The sequence below is a fragment of the Schistocerca gregaria genome, chromosome 1, assembly GCF_023897955.1.
Source record: "Schistocerca gregaria isolate iqSchGreg1 chromosome 1, iqSchGreg1.2, whole genome shotgun sequence".
Lineage (NCBI taxonomy): Eukaryota > Metazoa > Arthropoda > Insecta > Orthoptera > Acrididae > Schistocerca > Schistocerca gregaria.
The window spans coordinates 319866560-319893714 of record NC_064920.1 but is presented as its reverse complement, the minus strand read 5'-3'; the positions used below and the strand labels follow the sequence as shown (position 1 = coordinate 319893714).

The 27155-nt window shown below is 42.1% G+C and overlaps 1 protein-coding gene across 9 annotated transcripts in view; it reads right to left on the bottom strand.

Annotated features, from left to right (window-relative positions):
- The window catches only part of LOC126343484 (COMM domain-containing protein 4-like), a 492684-nt gene that overhangs the window by 17286 nt on the left and 448243 nt on the right, over window positions 1-27155 (bottom strand). For all 9 annotated transcript variants that reach the window (XM_050001948.1, XM_050001946.1, XM_050001944.1 and 6 more), the window contains 3 exons: window positions 25366-25437; window positions 25084-25149; window positions 1937-1976 (listed from right to left, as the gene is read on the bottom strand). In XM_050001948.1, coding sequence (XP_049857905.1) covers window positions 1937-1976; window positions 25084-25149; window positions 25366-25437 — 178 coding nt within the window. The remainder of the gene's footprint in view (window positions 1-1936; window positions 1977-25083; window positions 25150-25365; window positions 25438-27155) is intronic.

Here is a 27155-nt window from a genome sequence, read left to right as displayed (position 1 = left end):
GTACAATATCGAACTCTTATCGTAAATCTGGAAATATGAAATCTGCCTGTTACCCTTCATCCACAGTTCGCATGTGAGAAAAGGGCAAGCTGAGTTTCGCATAAGCGACGCTTTCTAAAACCGTGCTGATTCGCGGTGCCTAGGAAATGTATTATATTGGAATTTCGAACATGTTCTAGAATTCTGCAGCAAACTGACGTTAATGACACTGGTCTGTAATTTTGGGGGTCCGATCTTCTTATATACAGGAGTCACCTGCATTTTTTCGAACTTGCTTGGGACTGTGTTGGGCGAAATATTCCAGATAAATTCAAGTTAAGTATGTGCCGTGGCGTGCCAGTGCCATAGAATAGTCATTGTAAAACCGAATCGGCATTCCATCCTGACTTGGCGACTTATTTATCAACTCTTTCAATTGCTTCTCGACGGCAGGGACATTTATTATTACGTCGTCCACACGGGACTGTGTGCGATGGTCAAACGACGGTATGTTTGCACGATTCTCAGGGACTCAGTATTCGAGAAGAGCGAGTTTTGAATTCCGATTGTGCTACAGGATTTCCTTCGTATTACTAACACTTCTTGAGAGAATTTTGAGATGTTTCTTTCTATGAGATCAAAGCCGATTTCCTGACGCATCTTGAATCAAGTGAGCCAGTATTTGGTTTAGTGGACGTAATGCAGATGGGACGATAAATTCTGTTTATCATCTTCTATGACCCGTGTGTACTGGTCGCAGTGAACTTCTCTCCTGAACTTTTCCCCTAGATATTTGTTCCACGATACATCTCTTTGGACTGTGTGACTTTCATTCAGTCAACTATTAAAATCAGTGAGAAAATTGCGAATTCTTTCAACGATGTTTAGTCGTTTTCAGAGGCGATTTGTGCTTTCAGTGGTAGGTAAGGCCGAGAACTTGTTACCACTGTGGTCAAATTGTCGAATGCCTGGGAGTGCCACAGATTTCTCGCCCTTTAATTATGCCCTAAAAATACTTGTTCTTGCCAATTCTGTCTAACGAGCACGTTGCGAAAGCAGCCAAAATGCTCCAAAGGAACAGGAAGAAATGTGCAAACAACAGACTTCGTCAAGCAAACGCCGTTAGGAAGCAAGGGCTTCTTAGCAACTGAACGTCACCCCATGTTTCAAGCCCTTATTTCATCCTAATCGTTCATCAAAACTCCCATTAGACGGTGACACGTTACTATATTCTTGCGCTCTCTGCCGAAACATTTAGAAACTTAACCCGCCAATGCCAAAACAAAAAAGTGTCTTTACACCTGTGAAAATGACGGTATTAAATGTAGACTGGGAAAAGCATAATACAAAAATGCAGAGACAGCGATTGACAGTGAGGACTCAGTCACTTTGTTGCTTTCCGTTAATTGTAAGCATCGGAGGGTTAAAATCTTTATAATCTTGATATGACATCTTTTGGCTCATCTCATTGAGCTTCCTGAAAGCACATGAGAGATCCGTAGAAGTCATGCCCCAAACCTCTGCTACATGGAGCTAACCGACATTTCAAAGCGTAGCCTTACGACTAGCTACAACCTGTCTTAAGAGAGAAAAACAATTACTCTACGTCAGCAGTTCTAAATACGCAGACATTCAATATTTAAATGGGTATAGGAAATACTTGAAACGCTTCCCCATTATTTTAATTCTGTAACTCATGATTGAAAACTAGGTTTTAAAATATCTGTAGAGTTGACTCCGTCTTAGAGCGTTTAACAACGGGACGTGCTAGTTATTATCTTAGTCGAAGAGAAAGTGAGTTCCCGGAATGAAGAGCACGGCTGTTGGAGTGGCGGCGAGCAGGGTGTGGCGGCCGGCTGGCTTTGACAGACGCTACTCTGCTCATTTCCTCTGCGTCGCCGCGTTTGCCACACGCCCCCGCATTGCAAGCGATGCGTGGAATTGTCTGACGACTTACCATATTTTGCATCCGCCGTAAGCTTCTTAACTTTGTCGTACTGAAACACAAACAGAAATGAAATGCTTTTAGTACTGCAGTATTGATATCTCTTGGATAGCGAAATTACGCCAGCACAAAAAATTGTGACATTTCCATTGTTATTTTGTCTGTGATGGAGCTCTCTGCACGGTGTCACTTTAATTTAGTAAATCAAATACTGTAATAGGTGACAAAATTGTTAATTCCTTCGACAAAGTTTAGTTGTTTTCAGAGGCGGCTCCTATGTTCAACATTAAGGAAGAAAAGTGTACTACATACACAAATAATTTCAGCAAATGAGACATAACGTAGCACCTCGCCAGCAGATGCACATTGCCTTCCAGCTCGGAAAAATAAATCCGGTTTATATTATTTTTCTCGCTTATTATGTGTATCCATGAGTTAACTGGATGTGTGCTTGCTGGGAGAGTGGGAGAATGGACATGATGGGCTGGGGAAGTATGGAAATGCCTGGGAAACATGAAAGACCCAGATAGCATCCGATGCCAGGTTAAAGACTGGTGACCATAAATATGAAACATTGTGAGTTTCATCCCCAGTTACGTGAAACTTGTACGTCATTTTCGCAGAAGAGTTAATGGACAACAAGAAAATTTGATTATTAATTACGATAGTAACACGAGATGTACCACGCAAGAAACTTAGTCTTGTTTGCCCCTTTAAAATCATTACCGAAATTCTTTATTTTTATTTTAGCGTCCTCCTTTTCCTTCTCATTTTTCTAGAGAGACTGGGCAGAGAAGAACGGGGTTCCAAAATGAACGTATCGTTTCCTGCAACTGACGCCATAATGGCTTTCCCGTACAAGAGAACTGACAGCGGCTTTTAAGACACTGCCTGGAATACATTGCCAGCAAGCAACAAAAACCGAGCGAGGTCGTGCTGTGGTCAACACAATGGACTTGCATTCGGGAGGACGACGCTTCAAACTCGCGTCCGGCCATCGTGATGTAAGTTTTCCGTGATTTCCCTAAACCACTTTAGGCAAATCCCGGGAAGGTATCTTTGAAAGGTCACGGCCGACTTCCTTCCCCATCCTTCCCCCGTCCGATGGGACTGATGACCTCGCTGTTTGGTCCCCTCCCCCATCTCAACCAACCAATGAAGACTGAAAAGTGGTCAGTGGCTAGGTGGGAGGCTAGAGTTAAGCATTATTTACACTTATTTAAAGTATCAGTGTAGAACTGGTTTGGTACTGTCAAACATCTCTTCCTGTGTATTCTATAATCTTTACATCTCCGCATACCAACTACACAGCACTTAAAAAATCTGTTACGCAAAAGGAGGCAGCCAGAGTGGCAACTAAAGTGGATGTTTATTTAGTCGGTGACCGGCTTCGGACTATGCTCATTTTCAAAGCAAGTTTACCAAGTAAAATTTCCGTCCAATATAACAATAAATAAAGTGGGTACATTTGTATATGGTCCCAACTAATGTTCATTATAAAAAAATTTTCGACAGACGCCGAGAACGGCTCTGCATGCAATGGGCATTTTTGATATCCTGCAAAAGGCTACTGCTTGCATTCGCTTACAACACTGCAAGCTTTCAATGAGATTAACTAGACAGCAGCTGATTGGAGGTGTGTAGTATGGTCCGACGATCGAAATTTTTGTCTTTTCATGTTATAAAAGGCACGAGCGCGTAGATGGCCCAATGAGACATATAGCCCGCAGAGAGTGTAGTTCAAATCGAAGATGGTTTTGTAAAGTTTTGGGGGTGATTTTCGTACCACGACTTGAGCTCATTCGTTCAGTTTACCGTCAACATAAACTAAGTTGTTTAGTTCTACGTTCAAGGTAATCAAGTGTTGACCTTTTTATAGTTTCATGATGAATATTCTGTAGACAGTCCTGTCGTCCAGGATTCACGGAACTGGAAGAATACATTCCTAGTCCGACGAACGAACCGGATGGACCGTAGAGTCTCCCCACCTCAATCGCACAGAAAATATCTGGGACTGTCTGAAACAGCAGATGAAACGAAGCAAGCAACATCATAGCAATTTGGTAGGTGTACGGCATCTAATTGTCAATGGATGGCTTCGGCTGGATATGGCACTCCTGAAGAAACTTGCGGACTATCTTCCTTGCCGAATTGACAAAAAAATGGCTCTGAGCACTATGGGACTCAAGTGCTGTGGTCATTAGTCCCCTAGAACTTAGAACTACTTAAACCTAACTAACCTAAGGACATCACACACATCCATGCCCGAGGCAGGATTCGAACCTGCGACCGTAGCAGTCGCACGGTTCCGGACTGCGCGCCTAGAACCGCGACACCACCGCGGCCGGCTGCCGAATTGAGACTATTGTCAAGGTTAGAGACACTGTCCATGGTAACAGGTCGTTTCCTGGGGGTGATTAATTTTTTGTCAGATGTACTTATGAGGGACCAAGATACAACGAGGGTGAGATATATTGTGCTTGATCTGTCTTTTCTGAATGCCGGTGCTGTTTTCAGTGAAGCTATGTAACCTTGCTAGGAGCTCACGTTCAGGTCATTTAAATAATTTGCTGCCAGCAATGCTTTAGATGCGGAAATGGCTATAGCTATTTTTGTAGAAGTGAGTAAAGTTTGCAGTCGTGTCGGTGAGTACGTTGTGAGGCGGCCTTTTTCCCGCGGTGGTTCTCGCTCAGTGCGTCAGAGGGCAATGCCGTAGCCGCTGGGAGCACCGCGCCGCTTTGAGGTGCTGGCCGGCTAATGGCTCCCTTTTCGCGGGACAGACTTATTTTGCCGGTGCCGGCGCCGTTATAGAAATGGCGCTTTATTGCATTACGACTATCCTTTCAACACCTCTTACGGCCCCCGATTTGATTACGGTTAATCTATTGGCTTACTGTATCACAGTCGGTAAACCCGCGTCGCCAAAGGCTGCGCCCGGGAAGAGAGTGATACGCCGGTAGGTGACAGCCATTCAGTGGCAGACGCGACCTTGCATTTATCGAGTTTTCGTGTGCATGGATGTCTCATCACATGCGGCGAAGCTTTACTGTCTGTCGGTAAGGAATGACATTTTTATTTGGCAAAATTCAAAGTAAAAATTTTTTTCTGGGTCTTCTTTGTATACAAAGTATGAGAGGGCCGACTTTCCTAAATAATCTGGCGAATCTTCTGAAAGATTGTAGATGCCTACGATCTAACATTTGTCGTTTTCGTGGTCCCCTGTCATCTAAAAGCATATCTACCGACAACAGACATTTATTGACGGCAATTTCGAAAGAGGAGAGAAACAAGCGCTTCGTAATATTTTATTGCTTTAGTTATTTTGTAAGTCCAGTGGCGATCTTCAAAGTGCATCTACAGCAAGGACCGAAGAACAGTTCGTTAACAAAAGCCCCACTGTTAATCCCTATATACCCACATAAAAACAAGTTTTGCATTACCTCGGTTCCGAGAGTTACGGAACCTGTACAGAAAATTGAAATAGAGATCAACATAAACATCATTTCCACCTTTTTTTTGCTCATGAAAACTATACGTTGCATGTTGTACCACTATACAGCGAGACCTTCACAGGTGGTGGTCGAGATTTCTGTGCACATTGGTACCTCTAATACCCAGTAGCACGTCCTCTTGCACTGATGCATGCTTGTATTCGTTGTGGCATACTATCCACAAGTTCATCAAGGCACTGTTGGTCCAGATTGTCTCTCTCCTCAACGGCAATTCGGCGTAGATCCCTCAGAGTGGTTGGTGGGTCACGTCGTCCATAAACAGCCCTATTCAATCTATCCTAAGCATGTTCGATAGGATTCACGTCTGGGGAACATGCTGGCCACTCTAGTAGAGCGATGTCGTTCTCCTGATGGAAGTCATTCAAAAGATGTGCACGATGGAGGCGCGAATTATTGTCCATGAAGACGAATGCCTCGCCAATATGCTGCCGATATGGTTGCACTACCGATCGGAGGATGGTATTCACGCATCGTACAGCCGCTACAGTGCCTTTTATGACCACCAGCAACGTACGTCGGCGCCACATAATTCCACCCCAAATCATCAGTGAACCTCCACCTTGCTGCACTCGCTGGACAGTGTGTCTAAAGCGTTCAGCCTGACCGGGTTGCCTCCAAACACGTTTCTGACGATTGTCTGGTTGAAGGCATATGCGACACTTATCGGAGAACAGAATGTGATGCCATTCCTGAGCGGTCCATTCAGCATGTTGTTGGGCCCATCTGTACCGCGCTGCATGGTGTCCTGATTGCAAAGATGGATCTCGCCATAGACGTTGGGAGTGGAGTTACGCATCATGACTTCTTTGATTCGTAACACGACTTCCTGTGGCTGCACGAAAAGCATTATTCAACATGGTGGCGTTGCTGTCAGGATTTCTCCGAGCCATAATCCTTAGGTGGCGGTCATCCACTGAAGTAGTAGCCCTTGGGTGACCTGAGCAAGACATGTCATCGGCTGTTCCTGTCTCGCTGTGCCTTGTCTATGTCCGAACAACATCGCTTTCGTTCACTCCGAGACGCCTGATCACTTAGCTTGTTGAGGGCCCTTCCTGGCACAACGTAACAATGCGGACGTGATCGAACCGCGGTATTGACCGTCTAGGCATGGTTGAACTACAGACAACAAGAGCCGTGTACCTCCTTCCTTTTGGAATGACAAACTGATCGGCTGTCGGACCCCCTCAGTCTAACACGCGCTGCTCATGCATGGTTGTTTACAGCTTTCGGCGGGTTTAGTGACGTCTCTGAACAGTCAAAGGGACTATGTCTGTGATACAATACCCACAGTCAACGTCTATCTTCAGGAGGTCTGGGAACCCAGGTGATGCAAAACTTTTTTTGATGTGTATATAAATGGTAACGTCCTGACTGACTGAGACTCATCATCACCCAGCCCAAACCGGTAAGGACAGAGACTTGAAATTTGGAGAGGGTGTGGATCGTATACTGTAGGCATCGTTTACCAAGGAATTGCTCGAAATTCCACTCCTATGGGTGGTGAAATAGGAGATGAAAGGCTTTTTGAAAGTGTGTCGCTATTAAGACAGTTTTGAAGCTAGAACTACGAAAATCGATTTTGGTTTTTCAGAAATAAAGAAATTCTACTACTAAGTTATAGTGGACGAAACTTTTTTTGAAAGAAATTAATCATTATTGAAGAATTATTAAACCATTTTTAACGCTGCATCTATCAAAACTATCTGAAATATCAATTAGAAATTTTAATTAAAGTATGAATTGAAATTTAACCCCCAAGGTGGTGATACAATGGACGAAATTTTTAAAGAAAATACATCATTACATTAAAAAAAATTTGAAGATAAATCTATAAAACTGGTATTTCAGTTGGAGGATGAAATTTTCTCTGGAAATATCACAACAAGAACATTAAAGGCATGATTAACAAAAACCTTAAGACTCCAGCTACTAGAATCGCTTACTGGTCACAATTACATTCGGAAAAGACCATGCTTCTAGGGCATTAATTAGCGTAAAAAATTTGGAAAGTGTTGCGATTTGTGGACAACATAAAAAGTCGATTAAATAAAAACAAAAGAATCGCTGCACGCCATACAGTCTACGCGAGTGAAGCAACGGGTGCTAAGCTATTGTCAGAGCCTCCACTGAGCTTCTTTTGGAAGGGAGAAGGAAAGCAGTAGTTTAAAAATAGAATTCATTATTTTGAAAACCGTCCCCTCACATAAGATGTACGTAACAACACGCAGAGCGTTTAAGAGACCATTTTTCTTTTTTTTTTTTTACATTCGTATATTTTTATCGCAGAATAACAGATTTATAGATCAAAACTCTTATTTGTAATATGAGAATGGTTTCTTGAATTTTTAATGCCAATTGAATTTATTTATGATTATGAGATTCCAAACGTGATTACTGAATTTACAATACATAACTTTTTAAAAGGGATGAGTTGGTGGTTTCTTTCACCTATTTTACATGTGCTACGTGTGCCTGATCAGAATACGTCCCAGTGGTTATGTTGGCTGTATCAAGATGAAATACGTGATAATATTGCTTATTTTTAATTTATTTTCTTTCTTTTTGAAAGATATATGGAAACACGTGCACAAGGGGAGGGAAAATACATTTTTCGATGGGGTTTAATGGCTCGTCATTGGGGAGCAGTAACAAAATCAATTTAAAAAAATGATGGACTGAAAATAGATCACATCATATTTCTATTTATATGAGGATCACTTATCCTCATTGGTCCAAATTCTTACAGGTCGAAGGATACGAGAATCACTGCATTACTTTATACACAAAATATAACAAAATCTACGAACTATTAAATACTATCCGCAATTGTCTAACATTTCGTTATTTCGTGCTGTGCCACATTAAAACTTAATTCTAAAGAACTTTTCGCGTATTTTCCTGAAGCGGTTGCTGGTCTCGAATCATTAATGTGCAAACATGTTAGGTAGGATATAAATATGAGTATTTTCCGAACTCTCCAATGTCGATACTTCTTGGTGTCTCTGTCCTGCCAATTCTTGGCTATTTTCGAAGTGTGCACGTTGCTGTTATAGAACATGAAATGGATGATACGCATCTCTTCGGCTAGATAAAGAAATCGAAAAGTTGACAGTAGACATTATTGTAAAACGACAGTACGTTCTTCCGTGTGCACCCTGGGCCCCAGTCAATTCTGCCACTGCAGCTGCAGTCAAACTCCAGTTATAAGCTTATCCTTCCACTCGGTGTTAAGGCAACAAGCAGTCTTGAACAGAAGAGAGTGTCTATTGGGCTTCCAAGACGGTCTACCGTTACATCCGAACATAAATCCTTTTGGACCATAGCAGTCCTTAACGTTTTTGGCACTTGAGGGATACTGGAAATAGAGTGCGGTGTAGTGGTCTGTTTTCTTGCATGTAATTCTTGCAATTTTGCAGTGATGGAAGCCAGCAGGATGGAGACGTCGGCGGAGAGTACGCGCCCAAATTGAGGATTCGTACAGCTTTTGTAGCTGACATGACTGGATTATCGATATAGACATTTAAAATAGTTCGCCGGCCGGAGTGGCCGTGCGGTTCTAGGCGCTACAGTCTGGAACCGAGAGACCTCAGAAGTTAAGTCGCATTGTGCTCAGAACCATTTGAACCATTTTTTTTAAATAGTTCGAATTTTGCCTGTTATAATTGCTTTAAGTCTTCCATCATTTTAGCGAGTACGAACACCTCCTTCGCCTTCCTTTTGATATGCGACTACCCACAGTTTCTCAGAGCCCGTTGCTTCTGCCATATGAGCAGTCTGGTCGCCACGATCACGTACACAGGATATTCGGAATTTCCGTTACAAACTTCTGGGATTTGTAGAGGAGAGTGCGTACATAATATTTTGAATAGTAACCCAGTTCCGAAAAAGTAAAATTTACTTTCTACGTCGGTTTTAATTCAAATGTGCAACGTGTCCAAGTCTGCTGAGGGAAAGAGAAAAGTCTAGGAGTTGCCTGTCCTGGTATGCAATATGGTAGACAGGACGACGTGTACAGCTTCTGGTGAGGTCATATGCAAAGTTTAATTTCCGCGGCTCATGTAGAGACAGAGGAAGATCTGCTGGCAGGAATTGTGGCCGCTGCACTATAAACTGAAAAAACACAAGATGAGACTGAGGGTGTGTAGCAGAACATGCTTCGTAGGTATAGTTCTAACAAAATTGGTGGTCGTCACATCAAACCACTGTTTTAACGCATCAGTACTGTTCTGAACGTACAGTATGCTGGGTTTTAAAAATGGCTCTGAGCACTATGGGTCTCAACATCTTAGGTCATAAGTCCCCTAGAACTTAGAACTAGTTAAACCTAACTAACCTAAGGACATCACACACACCCATGCCCGAGGCAAGATTCGAACCAGCGACCGTAGCAGCCCCGCGGTTCCGGACTGCAGCGCCAGAACCGCACGGCCACCGCGGCCGGCTGCTGGGTTCTTTTTTTCTTTGGAATAATGAAACACGCAATGTTTCAGTATTAATAGAAATAAAAATATGATTAAGTGATAAATGGATGTTTCGTTACGTTTCTTTTCGAAGTGTTACCTAATAACTGTGCTGCGTCATGCCTACTTCAAAGCCTCAAGCAGCAATGGATGAGTTAAATATCTGAATTGAAATAGTCGTAGAACATGACATGGGTTTCTATTCAAAATATTCTGTACACACTTCCCTCTGCAAGTCTAGAAGTCTGTAACAGAAATTTCCAAACACCCTGTATACAGACAATGCTGCTACCAGTTGGCTCACGTATACTGGATAATACACGGTCAGAAGAGATTTCCTTCCCGGTTTTTATTGCCCCTTCTTTAAACAGCGGTTGACACACCTCGCAATTGATAGGAAATCTGTCGCTGCAATGTCGATAGTGGCAGCCACACCTTCAGACATTTGTCGCGGAAGATTCATTCGAGGTGGCTGCATATGTTTACAAACAACAAAGAAAAATAAAATTCGACAATTTAATTTCACTCTAGGTGTCAACTTATCACTTACGGTTTTTCTGGGTAGATTGAGGAGTAAAAAAATAAACTTTTTATGTGACGAAAGTCTCGTAGATATGTAATTGCAGCGGTGCAGACTTGTAAATGATGTGCTGAGGTAAGTGCATGTGTCTATTGCGTACGGTTTTATGTTTAAACTGCCTCCACGCACACGAGCACACCACTGGCAGCTAACTTTTTAATGACTCCGTAAGGCTCTCAAAATGGCTTTGAGTTTTGCGAGCAATTTTTACAATTTCAAAAAAGCAAGCAACCAGCTCTTCTGCATTCATATCCAAACACATAAAGAAAATCACAGGCCTAAAATCGGCAGATTATTGTGATCAAAACACTGACCAATCGCAATTATCATTTTGGTATACTCTAATACGAACACGAAAGTGTACAGTGGTCATAATGCTTTACTAAACGACACCTGAACTTTATCTAATAATTATGGTAACGCTTAGCGAGAAATAATAGAAAGCCGGCAGGAGTGGCCGAGCGGTTCTAGGCGCTTCAGTCTGGAACCGCGCGACCGCTACGGTCTCGAGCACGGATGTGTGTCATGTCCTTAGGTTAGTTAGGTTTAAGTCGTTCTAAGTTCTAGGGAACTGATGACCTCAGAAGTCCCATAGTGCTCAGAGACATTTGAAATAATAGAAAAATTTCTCCACGGAATGTGAAGAGGACCAAGTATACTTAAAACCTGTCCTGATAGTCTCTCATATGAGCTCCGTGACGAGTTCCGGAGTTCAATTCATGGCTAGGTTGACCATGATCTACATACTTAAAATCTGCCATTGCAAGCTTCTGAAGTAGTTAACGCGTTAGAAAATCGCTGACTGACGAACTTGATTTTTCTACAACTTACGTGAGTTAACTCTCGTCTCCTGTAAGATGTTTCACACCGGACGTGGACGTGAACATGTTTAGCACGTAGAATTACGTTGCCGAAAGCTGAACAGTTCGCACCTTTGCAATACTTACCACGCTCACGCCTAGGTGGTCACATGGAATCTGTTTCATAAAGACAAATGTCTTCGAAATACCATATGAAAAGGGAATCTCATTATTGAATAAACCATCCTCCGTACTTGTGCCCTCTCTCGCCTATTGCTTCTTCTCTTGCACCAGATACATGGTTGAGGGCTTCACAGAAAGTATTCAGCTACTCAGAAGCCTTTACAAACATAAAATGTCTTGTAAGCACAGTGCAAACAGTGACGCGGGCTTTCCTAAAGACTCCGGCAAAACTGTCAGTCCTGAATAATCCGCTACAAGATCGGCGGGATCCGGCTGGGCTGTATAGTTCGACGGCTGGAGAACGAACGGAAACTCGTGTGTTCAACTGATCGAGCTGAGGAGCGCGCATATGCGGTTGAGCGTGTGTGAGGTGAGGCGACCTTCTCCGGTCTGAAATTCCGCGATTTAGAAGGTAACCATCGGCTGTTTGCAGATAAATTCTTACTTGTGTGTTCTCTGAAGCTGAAAATGGGAGTTTAAGTGGAAGTTATGCACTTGTTCGCCCAATTATCTACTCACTATCAATCATTATCGCATATTTCTCAGTTTCTCTCACAATTTCCAGCAATAACTATTACACTTTCCCCACCCCACATAAACCACGCCACCACAACTCATTATATATAAACCAAGGCTACTGTCATAACGAACAGCAGCAAATAAACAGTAACGCACTTGTCACTTCTATGTTTGCATATGATGATTTTTCCTTGTGGTGTCACCGCCAGACACCACACTTGCTAGGTGGTAGCCTTTAAATCGGCAGCGGTCCGGTAGTATACGTCGGACCCGCGTGTCGCCACTATCAGTTATTGCAGACCGAGCGCCGCCACACGGCAGGTCTAGAGAGACTTCATAGCACTCGCCCCAGTTGTACAGCCGACTTTGCTAGCGATGGTTCAATGACAAAATACGCTCTATTTACCGAGACGATTGTTAGCATAGCCTTCAGATACGTTATTTGCTACGACCTAGCAAGGCGCCATTATCAGTTACTACTGATATTGTGAATCATGTAATGTCAAGAGCGACGTTCACCATTAATGGATTAAAGTTAAGTATTCCACCAGCTACGTCCGTTTTTCTGAAGTCTAATTTCCTTGTCCTGTTCCAGACCTCACGCCAGCCTGCGTGAGCTAGAAAGCGTGCCTTTCGGCCTCCTCTAGTAACACGGTGTTGGCGCTCCTGCCAACCACAACATTCCTAACTTGCATTTTTCTTTTTTGTAATAGTGTTAAAATAAAAAATAATGCTATGTGATTAAATGCACATTTTGCATCCCCATATAGAACCTTATAAATGGCTTAACACGTTTCAAGTATCATTTTCCTGAGGTAATACGATAGTGTTAAACTTCATGTTATCCAAATCTCTCCCCCATAGCTACGAAACATATTACTGCTGTAAGTCGTACACGAGGAGGGACTGCCTTTCTTATCGTATTACTTCTCTCAGTTAATAGTACCACCAACGACAAGTACAAAGTACGTACTTCCGACCGTTTTAAGATGGGGTAAGCCCGGTACAAACCACCAAAGGCAGTGTGCATGCTATATAAGTTTCTTTGTCATCACAACCGTGTGCGGGTCTGGTGGAAGTTGCTCGGATATTACGCAAATTGTAGCCGATATACTGAGGTGAGTACATGTTTCCTTCTGCCACAGTTTTTCCTTGTGTTCATGTATTGTATATTAAATTAGTTTCAAATGCTTAAATCAGCCATTCTTAGTATAAAAGAAGTCATAAGCGTTACTGTAGCAGAGAGTAAGACTTTTTTCGGCCGTAGTAGCCTTGAGGTATCGCGTGTCTGACGCTTGGAAGAGCTGCAGCCCAGCAATCCGGTGGAGATGCCTCATTGCTTTCAGATTTTACAAGTGATCTGAAAACATTCCATGCTATTAAAAAAAAAGTTAACCGGTGTTACCTCATGATTTTATAAATACACTAGTTATATTATTTCTTGCATACACTCCATTGTGGCAGCATACAATTCTATTATTTACAGAAATATACAAATATTTATGACATTCCTACTCAATACATGTCCGCCCCCGGTAGCTGAGTGGTCAGCGCGACTCCGCTCAGGGACTGAGTGTTGTGTTGTCCTAATCATCATCATTTCATCCCATCGACGCACAAGTCGCCGAAGTAGCATCAAATTGAAAGGCTTGCAACAGGCGAGCGGTCTACCAGACGGGTGGCCCTAGTCACAATACATTATATTATATATACTCAATAGATATGGAAGGGCACTGCCAAGAGAGGTCAGTGGACAGAGGAAAATTCAAGAGAAGCTGTAGAAAGGTTGAAAGCAAAGAACATACTATTCGGGGAAGCAGAAAGGCCGGTCGCGGTGGTCTCGCGGTTCTAGGCGCTCAATCCGGAACCGGGCGACTCCTACGGTCGCAGGTTCGAATCTTGCCTCGGGCATGGATGTGTGTGATGTCCTTAGGTTAGTTAGGTTTAAGTAGTTCTAAGTTCTAGGGGATTGATGACCACAGATGCTAAGTCCCATAGTGCTCAGAGCCATTTGAACCATTTGAAGCAGAAAGGCATTATGATACTCCGGAACGAACCTTAAAAGAGGAATGGAGTCCGGCAATGTGGAAAAAGGTGCACTGGGTCCAACAGCTACAACTATTTGAATAATCACTTAAGTCAAATTAATAACCAGTAATACTTTTAAATTTTATTTAATCAAAATAAATATTCATGATATTTAAAAAATATTATCTGCTAAGATAATGCAGGAGTAGGTTTAATAATGAATAAAAAAATAGGAGTGCGGGTAAGCTACTACAAACAGCATAGTGAACGCATTATTGTGGCCAAGATAGACACAAAGCCCATGCCTACTACAGTAGTACAAGTTTATATGCCAACTAGCTCTGCAGATGATGAAGAAATTGATGAAATGTATGAGGAGATAAAAGAAATTATTCAGGTAGTGAAGGGAGACGAAAATTTAATAGTCATGGGTGACTGGAATTCGTCAGTAGGAAAAGGGAGAGAAGGAAACATAGTAGGTGATTATGGATTGGGGCTAAGAAATGAAAGAGGAAGCAGTCTGGTAGAATTTTGCACAGAGCGTAACTTAATCATAGCTAACACTTGGTTCAATAATCATAAAAGAAGGTTGTATACATGGAAGAATCCTGGAGATACTAAAAGGTATCAGATAGATTATATAATGGTAACACAGAGATTTAGGAATCAGGTTTTAAATTGTAGGACATTTCCAGGGGCAGATGTGGACTCTGACCACATCTATTGGTTATGACCTGTAGGTTAAAACTGAAGAAACTGCAAAAAGGTGGGAATTTAAGGACATGGGATCTGGATAAGCTGAAAGAACCAGAGGTTGTACAGAGTTTCAAGGAGAGCATAAGGGAACAATTGACAGGAATGGGGGAAAGAAGTACAGTAGAAGAAGAATGGGTAGCTCTGAGGGATGAAGTAGTGAAGGCAGCAGAGGATTAAGTAGGTAAAAAGACGAGGACTGCAGGAAATCCTTGGGTAACAGAAGAAATATTGAATTTAATTGATGAAAGGAGAAAATATAAAAATGCAGTAAATGAAGCAGGCAAAAAGGAATACAAACGTCTCAAAAATGAGATTGACAGGAAGTGCAAAATGGCTAAGCAGGGATGGCTAGAGGACAAATGTAAGGATGTAGAAGCTTACATCACTAGGGGTAAGATAGATACTGCCTACAGGAAAATTAAAGAGACCTTTGGAGAGAAGAGAACCACGTGTATGAATATCAAGAGCTCAGATGGCAACCCAGCTCTAAGCAAAGAAGGGAAAGCAGAAAGGTGGAAGGAGTATATAGAAGGTTTATACAAGGGCGATGTACTTGAGGACAATATTATGGAAATGGAAGAGGATGTAAATGAAGACGAAATGGGAGATACGATACTGCGTGAAGAGTTTGACAGAGCACTGAAAGACCTGAGGCGAAACAAGGCCCCCGGAGTAGACAATATTCCATTAGAACTACTGACGGCCTTGGGAGAGCCAGTCCTGACAAAACTCTACCATCTGGTGAGCAAGATGTATGAGACAGGTGAAATACCCTCAGACTTCAAGAAGAACATAATAATTCCAATCCCAAAGAAAGCACGTGCTGACAGATGTGAAAATTACCGAACTATCAGTTTAATAAGTCACAGCTGCAAAATACTAAGGCGAATTCTTTACAGACGATGGAAAAAATGGTAGATGCGGACCTCGGGAGGATCAGTTTGGATTCCGTAGAAATATTGGAACACGTGAGGCAATACTGACCTTACGACTTATCTCAGAAGAAAGATTAAGAAAAGGGAAATCTACGTTTCTAGCATTTGTAGACTTAGAGAAACCTTTTGACAATGTTGACTGGAATACTCTCTTTCAAATTCTGAAGGTGGCAGGGGTAAAATACAGGGAGCGAAAGGCTATTTACAATTTGTACAGGACCCAGATGGCAGTCATAAGAGTCGAGGGGCATGAAAGGGTAGCAGTGGTTGGGAAAGGAGTGAGACAGGGTTGTAGCCTCTCCCCGATGTTATTCAATCTGTATATTGAGCAAGCAGTAAAGGAAACAAAAGAAAAATTTGGAGTAGGTATTAAAATTCATGGAGAAGAAGTAAAAACTTTGAGGTTCGCCGATGACATTGTAATTCTGTCAGAGACAGCAAAGGACTTGGAAGAGCAGTTGAACGGAATGGACAGTGTCTTGAAAGGGGGATATAAGATTAACATCAGCAAACGCAAAACGAGGATAATGGAATGTAGTCAAATTAAATCGGGTGATGCTGAGGGAATTAGATTAGGAAATGAGACACTTAAAGTAGTAAAGGAGTTTTGCTATTTGGGGAGCAAAATAACTGATGATGGTCGAAGTAGAGAGGATATAAAATGTAGACTGGCAATGGCAAGAAAAGCGTTTATGAAGAAGAGAAATTTGTTAACATCGAATATAGATTTATGTATCAGGAAGACTTTTTTGAAAATATTTGTTTGGAGTGTAGCCATGTATGGAGGTGAAACATGGACGATAACTAGTTTGGACAAGAAGAGAATAGAAGCTTTCGAAATGTGGTGCTACAGAAGAATGCTGAAGATTAGATGGGTAGATCACGCAACTAATGAGGAGGTATTGAATAGGATTGGGGAGAAGAGAAGTTTGTGGCACAACTTGACTAGAAGAAGGGATCGGTTGGTAGGACTTGTTCAGAGGCATCAAGGGATCACAAATTTAGCATTTGAGGGCAGCGTGGAGGGTAAAAATCGTAGAGGGAGACCAAGAGATGACTACACTAAGCAGATTCAGAAGGATGTAGGTTGCAGTAGGTACTGGGAGATGAAGAGGCTTGCACAGGACAGAGTGGCATGGAGAGCTGCATCAAACCAGTCTCAGGACTGAAGACAACAACAACAAGATATATTTATTTCCATTTCCTTTCACAAACTTAGATTTATTTGGACCACGAAATGAGAAGAAAGTGGCTGCCCATACTAAGGCTGTTGGAGCAGCTGGGTTTGCGCCTGACAGGTTGACGGCGAGAAAGGTTGCATACAAATGGCAAAGGAAATGAGACTACCAAACAAATTCATCAACGAATGTGAAACTGCGGGATACGACTGGTTAAATTCTTTCCTACCTAAAAATCCAGAACTGAGTGTACGCCAGTCTGAGGGTCTTTCCTAGAAAGACCGGTGGGAATAAGTAAGGAGATTATTGTGAAGTATTGGCAGAAGAAGTGCGGAAGGAAAATGATTTATTTTTAACATGGAGGACTCCGGAATGTCGGCAAACGTCCAACTTCGTTCTCTTCCTATACTAACATCAGAAGAGAAATGCGAAAATGTGACTGTTCTGGGTTGTAATGCTGACAGGCCAGTTTATGCCTCCTGTTCTAACATTTAAGGGGGGAAATAAGAAAGCGGAGTTTGCTGATGGCTTGCCTCCAGGTTCCGACGTTTACATGAACCCAACGTCATCGTACATTCGTGCAGACTTGTTTTAAATGTGGTTCACTCATCATTTCCTGAAACACTAGCCATCGGGAAATGCCTTTCTCATTTTAGACGGACACGCCTCTCACAGCAGTTCTCCGCAGTTGCTTCAGACAGCTGTTGGCACCGATGTGGTAATGATCTGTCTACTTAGTCACAGCACCCATGCCTTGCAGCCACTGGACGCGTCATTTTTCGGGCCCCTAAAAGCATATTTCTGAAAGAAGCTACAGCATGGGTTGCGCAAAACAGACACAGGAAAAATCACTCAGTATCAAAGGAGTCAACTATTCGGTGCAGCTTGATTTAAGCCACGTCAGTAGGAATAGCGCTTAAGTGTCTTGGAAGCCACGCACATTTATACCTGTAACTTAAACCGAGTACCTGAACACTTCTTCTCAATGTCAGACACAAATGAATCATCACCATCAGCATCAATAGAACAAAGTTTCAGTTCTATGGACCCCTCACTTACTCCTGCTGGTTCTTCCCAGAACTCTTCACAACCTTCCACATCTAGTACGTCACCTGATAAAATGACCATCAATGAAACTTCTCCGGAAAATACGCTCATTACCAAAACTACCCAAATGAACGTAAGACGGAAGCTCAATCCGAAGCACTTTCTGACGGATCCGGCAAGGAGAGAAGCGTGAAAAACAAAGGCAAAACGAAATTAAGGAAAGAAAACCAAACGTAAAGTTGAAAACAGTATCATCCGTCACTGCACGAGGTAGGACACGACCAGCTAAGAGAACTATCGCAGAACCTGGAAATTATACAATAAATTCAGAAACCAACCGCTGCTCTGAATGTTGGGAAAATATGGCTGGATCCGGTCTGTAAGTTGCAACCAGTGGCTCCACAAAACACGCTAGAGAACAAAGCCTGAAGAAACAGTCTATGTAAATTAATACCTTCTGCCCTGTAAGTGGAAATTAAAATATTAATTAAATTAATATTGTAAATTATTACTACTCAGCTGTATGCTCATAATTTTCTCCTTATATGTTATAACGCTCGGTTATATAAAAGTTGAAGAAATCGGATTAAATTTGATTTTTTTATTAATTATTTTACTGCGGCAGCTCTCCCGAGAAGAGTTGGCATCTGTACCGGCTTTCAGGGAGAGTCGCCGCTCATGAAAAAATTCCTTTGCTGCATCTTTTCTCAGTACATCATTAGCTATGTTAACAGAATATTGCGATATTGAAATCTTATGCTTTTGTTATTAACTACTGCAATTTTTTAATGGGCTCAAATGGCTCTGAGCACTATGGGATTTAACTTCTGAGGTCATCAGTCCCCTTAGAACTTAGAACTACTTAAACCTAACTAACCTAAGGACAGCACACACATCCATGCCCGAGGCAGGATTCGAACCTGCGACCGTAGCGGCCGCGCAGTTCCAGACTGAAGCGCCTAGAACCGCTCGGCCACCACGGCCGGCGCAATTTTTTATTTTGTTAATAACTTTTACAAATTTCTTCTGTCTCAGATTATGAAGAATTAAAATTGGAACATTTGTCTGCCACAATGTGTGTCATAGTGACAGCTATAGATCCATTGACTGCATATCTGGGCCTTTATTTCTTTATCTCTTCTCTCAAACGGCGCAGAAGGGTGCAATAGTATGATACGTTGATAGTTACGCCCTTTTGTATGTAATCCATCATTCTGCATCACAGAAGACTGATGCTGTCACCTTACCGGCTGATTTTTGCACCCGAGATTTTTTGGGGTAGGGGATGAAGGACGTTTCCATTGCCGCGATTGTTATTTTGTCTCGTGATAAAAGTGGTGAACACGCGTTTCGTCCATTGTCACATACCTTGCAACAAAGCCTACTTCATCCGCTTCAAATTGGCGGACGATTTCTTCACAACACTGCACACGCTCCCGTCTCTGTTTTGCATTCAAGTCTTTCGGGATCCACCGAGATGAAACTTTCCAATTCCCAAAACATCCACAACAATGTCACGAGCTGTGGTTTCAATGTGCTGCAACGTTGTTCGACGATCCTGTAATACCGTATCGTGAATTGCAGTTTCTTCCACGTTTGAAAGCGGGCACCCAAATTTTCACTGTTGCACAGTCCTTAAGTGTACTCCACATTTCCTCCACAATTTCTGTGGGCATCATCCCCTTCAAATGAAGATACTCAATCACATCACAGTTCTAAATTGTCTTGATTTCGTAAGTTTGCTTACACTACTATAAAAAATGCATCCCAGGGGCAAAACCAACGAAGCTTGAGCCGCGAAGTTTGACTTCCATACTCAAAAAAGGGTCACCATAAAAGTAGGTGGCGGTGTTTGTGCGAGACATTACGGTAATATGTCGGGCTGGAAACTCTCCAATCACCCCTTATACACGTAGTATACTGGAATAATAGGGGGGCGACAAAATTGTCTACTATCGAATGAGGAATTAGGATACATGAACGACGTAAAAGAAAGTCTTGTGTAGCAATGCCGAACGCGTTCTACTACATTTACATAGATACTCTGCAAATCACATTTAAGTGCTTGGCAGAGGGTTCATCGAACCACCTTTACAATTCATAGCGCGCGGAAAGAACGGAAGCCTATATCTTTTCGTACGAGCTCTGATTTCCCGTATTTTATCGTGGCGTCGTTTCTCCCTGTGTAGGTCCGTATCAACAAAATATTATCGCATTCAGAGCAGAAAGTTGGTGACTGGAATTTCGTCAGAAGATTCCGTCGCAACGAACGAAAAACGCCTTTGTTTTAATGATATCCAGCCCAAATCCTGTGTCATTTCAGCGACACTCTCTTCAATATTTCGCGATAATACAAAACGTGCAAACCTTCTATGAATTTTTTCGATGTACTCTGTCAGTGCCGGCCGCGGTGGCCGAGCGGTTCTAGGCGCTTCAGTCCGGAACCGCGCGACTGCTACGGACGCAGGTTCGAATCCTCCTCGGGCATGGATGTGTGTGATGTCCTTAGGTTAGTTAGGTTTAAGTAGTTCTAAGTCTAGGGGACTGATGACCTCAGATGTTAAGTCCCATAGTGCTTGGCCAGTTCTGTCTGGTAAGGATTCCACACCGCGCAGCAACATTGGATATAGCGCCTGACAAGGTCTGCTGCAGGAAGGATTCAGTAAGAGGGATACCAGAATGAGATTTTCACTCTGCAGCGGAGTGTGCACTGATATGATTTCAAGAGGGATACCGTTTGGTTATTGGAAGGCCAGGAAGCAGCTTCCAATCTGGGTTTCTGTAGATTCCCAGGAGGCATTCCAGTTGGCACATGAGTAATCTTGGATAACTCTTGGATGGAGATTGTAAGTGACTGAATGGGGATGACGTGTATAGGAGATGGCGAAGAGTAGAAGTAGGTGGTCACTTCCAGTTGGATCAAGGACTTCTGCAATAAGGCGTCCAAGGAGATTGGGAAATGCTTGGACAACATCATGTGTGGTGTTGCTTTCAAGATGGGTGTGGTGTGGGATTGGAAATATGTCACCTTGCAGAGAGTCTGTAAACTGACGCCACCACTGGAGTTCTGTGGGGGACCTACTGTGGAAGCTGAGGTCATTGGCAATAATATAGATTGAAAAGGTATGGTCTGTGCTGGTGAGAAAGTCATATGGGATGTGGTCATGACGTCAAATGTAGATGGTTGCACAGGTAATGGTTACGGTTTGGAAAAAGAGGATAAGGATAAGGTGTTTGGTGGGAGTATTGTATAAGGATTGTGGCTAAACAAGGGTGTTCTTGTGGTGGCCAATTGCAACTCCACCACTGTCCTAGGGGAAGGGAGTTATCTGTGTGATGGGAGATACAGGATGAGGTTCAGATAGTATGATAGGTTTGCAGGAACATTTAATTAAGAATAAAACTAAGGACGTTGTGTTGGGACAGAGTATGCATCAAAAGACGTTTATTGGAGGGTAGGGAGCAGATGTTGTTCTACAGTATTCCTGTGTTGGTGAGGACTAGATGGAGCTTAGAATAGGGTGTCGAAACAGGTAAAGAGGAGTGAACCTGGCTGTGAGAGTAGGTGTCTTGGGTGTTGGGATGGAAGATGGAGCTGGTAGCGAGCGAAATCTGTTGAACGATGTGTGGATTTGGCATGGATGAGTATTTTGGAGGATGATTGTCATGAATTTTATTTTATCTGCAGGAGAGGGGTCTGGGCAGGGGGAATTGTTGGGATACATGAGGATAACAAAGGGACTGTTTAGGACAGTAAGTTTTGGTTTAGCTGTTTTGGTTTCTTTGTACACTATTTTATGGGCCAAAATGGATGAAGTTATATGTTGCTATAGCATACGACTTTTGTCTGTATATTCTGCGTGTGGCACTGCTGCTGTTTACTGTTCACTGGTTTTAAACGCCCTGATGTTTTTGGAAAATTTTTAAATAGCTTAACTGTGGTAGTTGACTTGTACTTTTATTGTATTAACTGTTTTATCCTTGATGATTGGAAGTTTTAATAAAGAAGTTTCCTACATTCTGATTATCATCCCCAACATGAAGTTTCCTTGTGGGAGCCACGAAAGTAGGCTATCAGTTATGTGTATGTTCTGTCACTGTTCATTAGTAAACTTGATTTTGTTATACATGTATGTATAATCTTTACATGATTTATATGCTATTTTGGAAAATACTCTTTTGTCTGTCTGGTACACGTATCCTGGTACGATATGCTCTGTATCTCGTTATAAGCACTCAATAATTTTTGTGACAGTTGGGGTAACATCGAACTCAAAAAGATATTATGTTATTATAATTAGCAAAAACAGACAAAATTCTGGTGGAAAAAATTACTTTTCAGCATTACGATTGTCAGAGGCGCTGTTACAGACATCACTCTCCAATACATTCTAAAACGTGATTCAAAAAGGATATTTTTGGCACAATGCAGAACTGTGGAAATTTGAAGCAGCATGGAGAAATTCCTCAATTCATTGCCTCCTTGCTCAGGTAAACTCATCAACTGGTGTCAGTGGAACAATGAGAAGAGAAAGTGTGCAGGAAGGTTCTACAGATGAGGTTACCACAATTTTAGAGAACAAATTACCAAAGTTTCTTCCTGACTGTTTTCGCCGGCCGCAGTGGCTTAGCGGTTCTAGGCGCTTCAGTCCGGAATAGCGCGACTACTACGGTCGCAGGTTCGAATCCTGCCTCGGGCATGGATGTGTGTGATGTCTTTAGGTTAGTTAGGTTTAAGTAGTTCTAAGTTCTAGGGGACTGATGACCTCAGATTTTAAGTTCCATAGTGCTCAGAGCCATTTGAACAATTTTTTGACTGTTTTATCAGTTTTAACCAATAATCCTTCTTTGAAAAGAAAAGTTCAAAATGGTTCTTATAGTATCTGTGCTCTAGATTTATGTCATAGAAAAGTTCACTACTGATTATCAGGATGAGGTGCAGAGCGCAACTGCAGTAATTAACAAATCACTATTTGCATAAGATCAGCTTACACAGTTACCAGTCCAATTTCATATGCTATTATACCTGATTATCTGCAGCACAAGCTAGCTGTTCATGTTTCTGATAAGAAAAATACTTCCGAACATAAAAAATAAATTTCCTAAGCTTAAAGTGAAGGAATTATTTTCTCTTGGAGCTGATTAACATTTAAAACAGTGGTACACGTCAGTTAACATAACTTTCAGCAAAGAATATTGTGGTATTGTGTTGAATTGGCATTTCTTTCGTACATCCCATGTAAAGGATCTGCTGACGGTGATAATGGAATGCTGAAGCAACATCTGTGGAAGTGTTTGAAACGTAGAAAAGCTCACATTACTGGTGGCACATCTTATTGTGCGATGTGAGAAATACATAACTGACAAAATTAATTGGTTCAAATGGCTCTGAGCACTATGGGACTTAACTTCTGAGGTCATCAGTCCTCTAGAACTTAGAACTACTTAAACCTAACTAACCTAAGGACATCACACACATCCATGCCCGAGGCAGGATTCGAACCTGCGACCGTAGCGGTCGCGTAGTTCCAGACTGTAGCGCCTAGAACCGCTCGGCCACCCAGGCCGGCCAAAATTAATTATTGGAAGTTCCAGCAGATAAGCTAAAAAAACCAGCTAATTAGTTACAACAGCTTTGGAGCGCTATCAGATCTCTTCCTAACACTCATAAAATCCGCAGTGAGCAAACCGTTGGGAAACAATAGTTGAAATAGATCTGTTGTCTGAGGAAGACGGTACACACTTCCATTTCAGACCTATCGAAGACCAGAATGTTCAAGAAGGAAACCTCATTGCTTCTTTCATAAGCAGTTGAATGGTAACTTTCCACTGTCTTTTGGTCAGCAGGTTATAGTTAAAAACTGAATGACGACATCTGCATTAATTTGTCGGAAAAGTTGGCAGTAAAGAGTGTGAAAAAAGTTTTGTTAAATTTTTTAAGAGTGCACAGAATAAATTTGCATAGCCAGAAAAGGATGATATTAGTGAAGTTGACATTTCCCAATAAAAAGCCGATCAGTGATTCACAGGAAAGATTAATTTCCGCTAAAATGAAATTAAATTTTTAATTGAATTTTTTCTTTGTTATCTGAATACTCTTCCTTATTCATAAATATGTCATTACACGATGATTTCAACATTGTTAGATATTATATGAATGTGTGTTCTTTCAGTCATGTCCGAAAGAACAGACACCGCGCATTCATGTACCTGGTTTGCTTGGTGGGCAGTGAATCCATGAACGTCTGTGCAGATGCACATTAAGTTCGACCTCCAGCGGGAATATAAGATTAGTGAGCATGAAGGACATGGATGGGGGACTATGGATAGGCGACGCTAGGTGGCAGTGTGGGTCAGGCAGGGAGCATGCCGAGATAGTCCCATCAACTGCGATGAACACCGCGTCCAGGCGCCACAGTGGTTAACGCAAATGTCTAGTGAGCAGGAGATCCTGGGTTCGAGTCCTAGTCAAGCACACATTTACACTCATCACCGCTGACTTCGTAAAAAGTTCTCATGTAGCTGATATGATTAGTTTCTTCCCTTTCCTTTCACCGCCCCCCCCCCCCCCCCCCATTCAACTTCAGTTTAAACAACTATCACATATACAATTTCAGTCCTTCATTATAAGTTAAATGAATGTGTTACACCTGTAACAGCAAAACGTTACATCCGTAACATTCACTTGTCTTATTTTTTATTAGTTTCGCTAAATTTATTTAATGTCCGATGTATTTTCATGACTACCGTTCTTGTGTTTTATGTAAATAATACAAGGTTCTCTCTGTACTGACGAATCCCTCAGATATTACGAGAATTTCAAATACATGCGCCTTAACTTCAGTTTGCTCAGTTACGTCTGTAACACAACCATTTTAAGTTTTAGCGGCAAATGAATACAGTTTGCTTAATGAAACACTGGCTGTATCTTGTTCATATCAAAGTCCATCTACAAAAAATTAGTAAAATTTTCGGTTTTATTTTCATGTTAATACTTCACTTTCAACTGCACAACGGAGGAATCATCCACTGAGTGTTTTTACAACAGAAACATTAACATAAGCTACCTACAGCGTTATTTTGTACAGTTTCTACTACAATAAAAGTGTAAAAACGAGCGGTTAGAGGAAAAAAGTAAAGTCCAGACTAGGGGATACTTACGTCGATGTCCTCTCCTATAAGCGACCGTGCTACCTGCTGGCATAGCAGCTTCATTTTAATTGACGTCTGGAACAAGAAAAATGCACAATAACTAACGTGCCTGTAGCGTTGAACTGCGTACGTTATATTTCGAATGGACACCATTTTTGTAATATTTCTAGTCAATGTAAGAGACTATCAATTGAAGAGGACCACACAACGTGATAAGTTAAGAATGTTCTAAAATGATACGTGTCAAGTGCAATATGCATATAAATGACTTGTGAACTACAGTATACGTACCATACGCGCCAACGTATTTATTTCTGCAAGAATCCAATCTGGGCAGTCCAGATCTCCGCAGAACCGGAACCTCTGAAAAGGAAGTGTCTCTTTACTTTCTTCAATAAATACAACAATAATGTTAAGGCAGCTGTAGTTAGGAATAAACATATGGCTACTGCATTTGCATATCAGCATGAGTGACATGAGGAAGAAAAAAGAATAACAGTTCAAATTTGTTGAGTTGGATTGTCAAATGTTATAGTAATTTCAGTGCTTTCCATTGTTAATGTCTACCATTAGTAGAGCAAGGATTTTTGTGGAATTACATCCGCTCCCATGCACGTGAGAAGCGTAAATGTTCATGGATTGTCAGCGCAGAGATACTTCATTTTATTCTTACGTATTTTAATATATTTCAGTAGATTACGTGTTTATAGGTATTTCAACTTTACGCTACATAAAATCACATATGACTGCTTTTTTACTTTTTCCCCACACACTCAGCAGGCCGCTCCCTTAGAAAACTATCCGAATCCGACATACCATAAACATTTAAGACAAAAAGTAAATTTTCTTTACAAATCATGTAGTAATGCAATAAAACATGGTTACCTGCACATTTGAGTCGGGTTATGAAGAATGCGATTCTGATTTTTTCTAAGATTTGGAATTTCATGCACTGCCGAGATTGGCAGTTGTGCAAAACAAAGACTAGCGGTCCGGATTTTTCCGACTACTACCTATTTCTACCAATTCAGAACTAGGGCATGTGTGAGCCACGAAGTCCGCCTAATCGTACTTCCTAAGAGTTCACGACTGTGTGTTCACGACGCCCCTGTTGCTTCAGTATATCCTCTAAGTGAAAAGCTTGGGTTAGGACAGACGACGCTTTCAGTTTTGATGGGCAGGCTGCTCTATGTCGCGCATGCACTAAGCGGATCCAGAATGAAATTTTTACTCTGCAGCGGAGTATGCGCTAAAATGAAACTTCCTGGCAAATTAAAACTGTGGGCCGGATCGAGACTCGAACTCGAACCCTTGCCTTTGGCTGGCAATGCTCTACCGACTGAGCTACCCAAACACGACTCAGGACCCGTCCTCACAGCTTTAATTCCGCCAGTACATCGTCTCCTACCATCCAAACTTCACAGAAGCTCTCCTGCGAGTCTTGTAGAACTAGCACTCTTGGAAGAAAGAACATTGCAGAGAGATGGCTAAGCTAATTCTACAAGATTCGCAGGAGAGCTTCTGTGAAGTTAGGAAGGTAGGAGACGAGGTACTGGAAGAATTAAAGCTGTGAGGACGGGTCGTGAGTCAAGCTAGCGACAGATCCATTATGCTCTAAGCAACGTTCAATGGGCATCCATGGGTCCAGTAGAGTTCGTGCAAGGCACCATTACAGCCTAGGAGTATCTTACACTGGTTGTAAACCACGTACATCCCTTCATGATGATCATGTTTTCCGACAGCAGTGGCATTTGTCAAGAAGGTAATGCGCCGTGTCAAGGCTAGGAGTGTGATGGAATGGTTCGAGGAATACAGTGGCGAGTTCCAGTTGATGTGATGGCCTCACAAATCGCCAGATCTGAACTCGATCGAACACATTTGGGATGTGGTTGAACGTGGCGTCAGAGCCCATCGCCCCATTTCCGGAATTTACGGGGCAGATTATTTGTCTCTGCAGTTGTGGTGCTAATTCCCTCCAACAACTTATGAACGCCTCATTGGTTCCATGTCACGACGCGTCGCCGCTGTTATCCTGGCAAAGGTGACATACCGGCTATTAAGTAGTTGGTCATAGTGTTCTC